At 26.8% G+C, this 8,687-nt stretch overlaps 1 protein-coding gene across 1 annotated transcript in view; it reads left to right on the top strand.

The window, feature by feature from the left end:
- LOC111620989 (myelin transcription factor 1-like) overlaps positions 1-8,687 on the top strand; it is a 73,402-nt gene that overhangs the window by 40,690 nt on the left and 24,025 nt on the right. Inside the window, exons 11-12 of the mRNA XM_023363016.1 lie at positions 1,981-2,070; positions 5,692-5,843. Coding sequence (XP_023218784.1) covers positions 1,981-2,070; positions 5,692-5,843 — 242 coding nt within the window. The remainder of the gene's footprint in view (positions 1-1,980; positions 2,071-5,691; positions 5,844-8,687) is intronic.

The raw sequence follows: 8,687 nt of genomic DNA, 5'->3' as shown, positions 1-8,687 counted from the left end.
ACCAAAATCTAAAAAATTAATTTATACAAAGTATGTTTTATTATGCTCAGATACTTATTCACAAACAGAAATTGTTTTTCTGGTAGTAAATAATGGATAAAAGTGTTACACTATGCTAAAGTGTAATGTTTTATATTTTTAAAATTTAAGAATTAATGAGAAGACATGAAATGAAAATTTAGCTCGTTTTCTGAATATACAATATAAAGATAGTAAACTCTGGAATTCTAGCCATTTATCTAAATAAAGATATATGAACTTATCGTAAATCTAGTCTGTTTCACTTATAAAATTAACTTATAAGCAAAAACTTTATTCTAGATATATATTATTTCTTTTTAGTTTTCAGTCACAATTTATTGTTCAGTAAATATTAAAATTTATAGTTGAAAATTTATGCAAATTTTTTATGCTTTTGTTTCTGATAACTTATCAACAGAAAATGAATTTAACTTTAAAATAATAAACTTTATTTTGATTTCCTGTAAGTATAGGATAAACAGAAAATCAGTATAGTCAATTTTATTAATATAAATAATTAGAGAAATTATACTTTCTAGATAGTTTTTATACAATACTTTAATTTATGAAATCAATTATTCTAAGAATATTATGAATAATTTATAGTTAAAAAGATAATATTTGCTATTTTTTATATTATGGAACATTCAAAAATTATTCAAAACAATAATAAACTTGATCTTTATATTTAAGTTGAAGTTAATGTTCTTTTCATAAACTGGTTTATAAAAAAAAAAATACAGATTAGTAGTATTAGATTGAATTAATACAGATAACATTGAAGTAATATAGAGGCTGTAACTACTTAAATTTTATTTACTATTTTAAAAAAAACAGATGAAATTGAAATAATTATGAACTTTACATTATTTCAATATAATGTTATTCTTAAACATATTATCTGAGTTCAATACCAAGTAATTTTATGAATTTATTATATCAAAATATTGAATTAATATTTAAGTTATTTAAAATACTTTTATGTACAATAGAAGTTTGTTAATCTAGAATGGTAATCCAGCATCCTCTTAGCATGTTAACTGCAATGAGGTACTATTTGTGTGGCTCACTAAACATTTCTCCTGGTGCTTCAAGGCACAGTACAGTTTGTGCCTCAATGACTGATTATACAATATGCTCTGTGGACTACCAATAGTACTCAAGGAGCATTTCTGTAAATGTAGTCTAATCAAAACTAATGCAAAACAAACTTGTACCACCCTGCAAGTGAGGGAGGCACAATATATGCGACTTAACCTGTATATGTAAATTCATTTATTTAAATTTTGAGGCATATTGTATGTAAAACAAAACTTTCAAAATTAACATAAATATTTTTAAAAAATCAACACAGCAAATTTGGATTTTCTGATATGAAACGAATGTAAATCTGTAGAAAAAAAGAGTGACCCAGGGATATGAAGATTTTTTCCAATGGTGGTGGTTAATGTGTTAAAAGCAGTCAATAATCCAGAATTATCTTAATAATCCATTAATTTTAAATCTAAATTTCTTTGGATATTTTATGTTGTCCTGGGGGAAATCAAAATAAAGGTGGGGGAATGTGGCTATGTATGTTACAACACTTTTTTTTTTTTTTTTTTTTTTGAGTGCTGTAGCATGCATATACAGTAAACAAATTAGAAGTATACAGCAATGTGTCTGGTACAAAATGTATAGTAATATCTGCAATATAACTTATATAATGTATATAACTTGTTGAATTATGTAAAAACAAAAACATTCAGAATCCAGCATTTTTGATAAACTAGTATTGCTCTGGTCCTGTATGTGCTGGATTAATGAACTTCTACTAAAATTAAATTATTTTAAAATATCTATGTAATTGAGAATGTTTTAACAGTTAATTTAGTAGGTAGTGTTATGAAAGTGAGAACTTTTGGAAGTAATGATTACTTTTAAGGTTATATTAATTTTTTTTTTTTTGTGAATATTTAGTGCATCTGGATGTCCATTGGCTAACAAAAATAAAATGAGGCATGAAACTTTAGGAAATGATGGCAGACCAATCAAATCAGAAGGAGTAAGGTAAGATGATTTATAAAATACATGTTAAGATTGAAATTGAGTGTACAATATTTTGGAAAAAGAATTGAGTTAATTTCATTTATATGTTCAATCTTGAGTTAAATTTTAAGAACATTTTTTGCATTCTATTCATTTGAATTTTAAGCTGATGATGATATAATTTCAGATTAAAACATTTTGTCTTATAATTTTGGCTTCCAAAAGCAAGCATTGGAAATAGTTTATTTACATGATCATTATAAATGTTTATTAATAGTAATTCATCAATAAATAATTGTAAGATGAATTTATTATCTTGTTTATTTTTTGAGAAATTTTCTGGTTTTAGCATTATTTTTTAGTTATATTATGTTGTCAAATTGAAAATAATATATAATACAACTTTTACAATTATTTCAATATTAATCTATTTAGTTGTCAAGAATTAAATAAATTAATCTTTTAATTTGGAAGAAATGAATTGTTAATTCTCCCAATGAGAAATTCAGAATATGACTGAAGTTGCTTGTCAAGAATGCAGTTTTAGGATGTAATAACAATTAGAATTATTGACAATCACAAATCAAGACAATAAGTTTATTTAATTTCTAATTGTGATTTGCTACACATATCAAATAAGATGAGTATAGTCATCATCAAACCAAGTGCTTTGAAAATTATTTTTGCTATTTGAAGAAAGCTTTTTTTTTTTAATGCATATTGGAAAGTTTTTAGAATTTTTTATTTATAAATATCAGTACATATATATGACAAATTTTATCAACATATATGTTGACCACTTCTAGCTTAAAACAAGAATGAAATAAAACATTAATTTGCTTTCATGTTTTTCAGCAATATATGCTTTTGTTTTTTTCTTTTAAAATTCATGTTCACATATATTAATCTATACTGTAATTGATTTATATATATATATTGTTACCTTAAGATCACAGTAAATTTCCTATACTTACCAGTTACATTTAATACTATTGATAATACTGGATGACAAAACTGATCTAGATTATCAATTTGTAACTTATTCTATTTGAAAAGATCAAGACAAAAAAAAAAATAGGTAATGAACTGTGTTGATCACAATTTGGATTCAGGAAAAATGTTTGGACAAAAGAAGCAATTACAATGTTAAGATAATAATAGAAAAACATCTGGGCTACCACAAATCTGTATATATCTGTTTTGTGGATTTTGAAAAGGAATTTGACAAAGTGAAGTTCCAGAAATTATTTGAGATCTTATGAAGTATTGACATAGGGAGAAATATTGTTAATTACATTTATATATCAGAAGGCATCTGAGAATTGACAATGATTACGCAGCATGATTCTCTGTAGAAAGAGGGATGAGACAAAAATATGAATTTTCACTGACTATATTCAATATATACAGAAAACTTGATAGTAGACAATTTTTTGGGCCTTATGAAAAACATTATGATGGGAAGTTGTCCCTTCTGATTTTTCATTTTATAAAACATATTATGAAGAGGTTCTGTAATTAAATGGGTAACTTTAATGCTACATTCCTTCATAAGATCCTATTCTGTTATCTTTTCCTTCAAATTCTGGGCAATTCAAAACACTTCACCAGATTTTTCGAGTGATTATGATTCAATGTCTTCTTCTTCTGTAGATTATATGATGTGGTCTTCTAACTCCTTGTTTGTCAACACTACAATTTCCTTCAATATGATATATCATATCAACAAATCCCTCACCATCAATTCATTTTGCTATTTGAATTCTCTCTCTTACTTCTGTGTCAATTCCAGGGAAACCTTTGAAATCATGGACATTATTATTTCAGAAATTCTTCCAGTATGGTTATTGTTTCTAGTTATAATTCATCTATTGCTCCTTTAATGAAAACAATTGCATCAGCAACAGTTAATGATCCAGCAGTCCATAATTCCAACATCAAGAGTGGCTTAAATCATTGCTTGAATCATATCAAATAGCTGTCGAGTATGTGAGGCTTTGACACATTTAATTACACCCTGGACAAGTAGCTGAAGCAATCGGGTGGTGTTTGTGGTAAAAATAGAACTTGAACATTTCATCTTTGATGCTGAATGATTGAGAATGATGAGGCACATTATCTGTTATCAATAAACCTTAAATGGTAACTATTCTTTCTCTAAATATAGCTTCACTTCAGGAATGAAGCATTGACGAAATCTTTCAGCTAATAATATAGCCAAGACCCATGCCTTGGAATTGTGCTGACAGAAAATAGACAGATTTTTATTGACAAGACTATGTCTCTTCTTTAAAATCACGCTGCTGTCAACGGCTGCACACCTTAGAGGTATGAGGAGTCGCAATTTGGCACAGAGTATTTGGTGTCCAAATCATGTGCACATAAAATAAACCAGACTTGTAGGTAGTCAGGGGACTGAAAAGAAAATACAAAATGTGAGACTGTTTCTACAAACAGGCACGAGTGTGATATTTGTGCATGCATTGCTCACACTCTCTCCGAGACATAGTCTCATCCCAAAAATGGCATTGTCGTTTTACTTGTTTTTCTTTAAGAGCACAACAATTCTTTGCTTTGTAAACAACACCAGGTTTTATCATATGCCAAGCCGCATTACCACATGGTACCAGAGTTAATCCGTGCTTACTTGTTTTAAAGCCTGGTGCATTTTGCACTTTTGTGGATATAGGTCCTCTCAGGCATTTTTTTTAAAAGACGATTTGTTTTTCTTTTTGTCACAATTAAAACTTGCTTAGAATGATAGCCTTTCTCCTCAATGATTTTTTTAACTCTGATGGAAACATGGCACCAGCATCCTCATTAACAGATGCAGCTTCTCCAGTAATTTCTATATTTTTTAGATAAATTTTAGCTCTGAATCTTTGTAACCATTCCTAGCTTTGCTGTAAATTGCTAAGTGTCTGCCTCTGTGCTGTCTTGTAACTGAATGTCCTCATATAGGCTCAGTGCCTTTTGCTGTAATACATCTTCTACCCACAAATTTAACACTATTTCCATCTTGAGTAATATCTTATCATGCACTATATCAAACATTTGAGGATTGGGGTCGCAACAGAAAAACTGAAATTAATTTTTCTTCTTTATGTCATGTATCAAAGATTTATTTTTTCCATACAACTTGGCAATCTTTGCAAACTATTTTTTTTTTTTAATACATGTATTTCAATCATATTGAAAATTTTCACTTTCTCACATATAGTTAGTACTTCATGTCTTCGGTTTAGAATCCATTTTACAGGTTATTTAAAAATCTTATTTCAATAAAAATATTTTAAAATTTAGTCAAATGAAGAAAAAAACACTATTTAATTCAGTAAATAAAGCAAAACTAAATAAAATTATGCACTGCACAAAAAAACTAATGAATATCAGATCAAAGCAAGATTTGATAAGTTTTATATATGGTGCTTGCAAATTGCAGATAAATAAAACTGTGGTTGCTGAGACTGCAGATACAGTTGTCTCACTGTACATGTAATCAATATTAAGATGTTATTTTGTTACAACATATTTTTGCATTTTTTTTTCTTTTTTTTAGTTTTATCATATATTCTCTTACTTTCTTTGAAATTTGATCTTTAAATTCAAGTTTGTTTGTAATTATAATAAATTATTTTTTAGTTGTCCCACACCAGGTTGTGATGGTAGTGGTCATGCAAATGGCAGTTTTCTAACACATCGTAGCTTGTCAGGTTGTCCAAGAGCATCTCATGCTATGAAAAAAGCAAAAATGTCAAATGAAGAAATCAATATAACAATAAAACCAAATCCAAGTAAGTATAATTAAGTATAATTATTGAACAATTACTAGAGTGATGATAAAATTTAATTGTCAAAGTTCATCATTCCCTTCTTTATTTGAGAGCTTCAAAATGTTTCTGTGATTTCTTAATTATACTCAAGCCATTCACTTCATCATTAGGAGTAAAAGTTACAGAAAAAATTTTATTAAACTCAAATCAAACACTTATTGGCTTTCAAACTCAAAAAGTCTCAAACTGTATAAAGGTATTCAATAAAGTATGAAATAATGAGAACAGAATGGCTTTTTATAAACAGAAAATCAGTATCACCGGTTATAGGTTCAAGTAGGTCATATTTTTCCCTACTAAAGTTAATTTCAGTGCAACTAGAACTTGTCTGTAAAGAATTTTTTGAAAGATTTAAATTTAACATTATTAAATTAATGAATATAACATTTACAATAACTTTAGGAAATTCAAAGAAGTTTAAGAATTTGAAAAATGAGAGATTTCCATGGCAAAGTAAAATGTGTCATTTTTGGGACTTTAAAAGAATGCAAGTTAGACTGTTTAAATTTAAAACATTTGAGTTTTGCATGCCCATCTCTAATTAGATGGCAGGGTGATATTTCTTGATTACAAGATGTGAATTGTAGTGGTGAAAAAAAGAGTCCCTGCACAGATAGCAAAAATGGACTATAGATCATTTGAAAAAAATAGCACTTGAGATCATGAAAACAAGAGTACTTTTCTGTTAAAGGGATGTCAGCTGATATGGTAAGATTCAAGTTCTGAATGAGGGGTTTGCACCACTCCCAGAATTGTTGACCCTTCATGAGATATTCACCTTCAAAGATCAATTTTTAATATGTATCAGTATACTGCCTATTCTACATGCTTCACATGTAGTTGTGTGCTTCAGTGCTTGCTATTGCTTGCACCTTAACACTCAGGTGGGTATGAATCCCCCTCTAATTCTACATAACATCAAATACTCTATGAACAGTCAAGTGGGCTATTCAAAGCTGGCATAGTCACATGCACTAAATAGTTAAACACATCTCTTAGTGATCAATAGGATGACTCTCATGCCAAAATACTGTATAATAAAATAAAATGGAGAAGACACTGAGGTTGGTGTTACATGTCGGCTAAAAACAAAAATGTACATGTAACTCCAACCTCAGTGTCTTCTCCATTTTATTTTATTATAGTTAAACACAATAGTCTTAGCAGAATGATGTGGGCTACAGTATTGCGCATCAGATTAATGTTACAACTGGCATCCCATTAACAGAAAAGAACCAAAACAAGTTTATAAAGCACTTATTTAGTTAGAAAAATGGTCAGATTTGCAAAATGTGCAGTAAAAATCCTAAATGCATATTCTGTGCATATTTAAAAATGCATATAAAATATGCATTGTCAAACACCCTTAATTTGATACTTTATTCCAAATCATGTTTGCATTGAAATTTTAACTTCATAACATTTAAGGGGAAAAACTGTATATCATTCAAATCCAGCCTGTAGTAATTAAGGTTATTTGTAATTTGCTGCAAATGTTAATCAACAGTGATTGCTGATTTAAAGATGAATTTGCCTATTGTCAAATAGATGCTGAATACAATTACAATATCTGATTTTGATCTTTTGAATGCTGTTATTAATGAGGACACAGTGTAAAATAATAAAATATAAATATGAAAAACAATAATTAGTCTGTGCAAATAGAATAAAATATTAAAATGCATTTAATGTGTAAGTTATTGTAAAATTTAAAACAAACAATAGTGTAAAACAAAATTTTACAAACAATAATTAAATAATATGAAATATATATATATATGAATAAATATAGGTTTTAACAATATGATAAAAGTATTTATATATAAATAGAATAAAAAAAACAACAAAACTAAATGTATATCAAAGCAAATCAATTAAGTAGTAATATCTATATTTCTTATATATTTATCACTTGTTTAGTGATTATGGATCCACTGTATATACCTAAATGCAATAAGATTAGTATTTAACATCATTACATATAGATAAATTAAAAAATTACTTTTAATTAATATTTATTTTGAAATTGTTGTGTGTTTATGACAATTATTTTGCTAAATAAAATTATTTTTAGTATGTAATAATCCACAAAATGATTGGTATTTAGTTTGTCCTTGTGATGAGGAAAGAAGCAGCTTTCTTCTCACTAGAAAATTTTTTATCATGCTTTTTTTCTAAATTTTCTATTTTTATCTAAATTGAAGGCTCATAATGCTTACACTTGCAGTTCTGAAAATAGGACTATATAAGATTCTGTTCTTGCAGTATTAAATTTATTTATTAAATAAGATTATGTTACTGAAAAATTAAAGAAAGAATAATTGTTATATCTATTTATATTAATAATTGACAGTATTAATAATAAAATAGAATATATTAATATTAATCAAACAATCTACATCATTACTTGTAACTTGAATTTCATTTATAGTTATAGTCAGTCTTACAATACAGTATAAGTATGTTGTTTAATATTTTACTCAAATAAATTTTAATATATATTTATAAATTTGAATTTTTTAACTATTATTTAATTATATTATGAATAACAATTAGAAAAAGTTTTATCATATGATGATATATATTGTTATATTAATTAATTCTTATTTTTAAGTTGTTTGTTATTTCATATGAAATGGTTTTGTAAGTATTGTGTTAACATCACTTTGTATCATATCAGTTTTATTATTGTATCAATAGATATAAAAATTTTAAATGAAAGAATATTACACAAAATTTTTATAATATAAAATACAAAATTTATTACTATATCATAAAAAATTGCTTATTCTTTGCAACATAATA

Source organism: Centruroides sculpturatus, unplaced genomic scaffold (genome assembly GCF_000671375.1).
Source record: "Centruroides sculpturatus isolate CEXI.00-Female unplaced genomic scaffold, Cexi_2.0 scaffold297, whole genome shotgun sequence".
NCBI classification, from domain to species: Eukaryota; Metazoa; Arthropoda; class Arachnida; order Scorpiones; family Buthidae; genus Centruroides; species Centruroides sculpturatus.
This window is presented reverse-complemented; position numbering and strand designations above follow the sequence as displayed.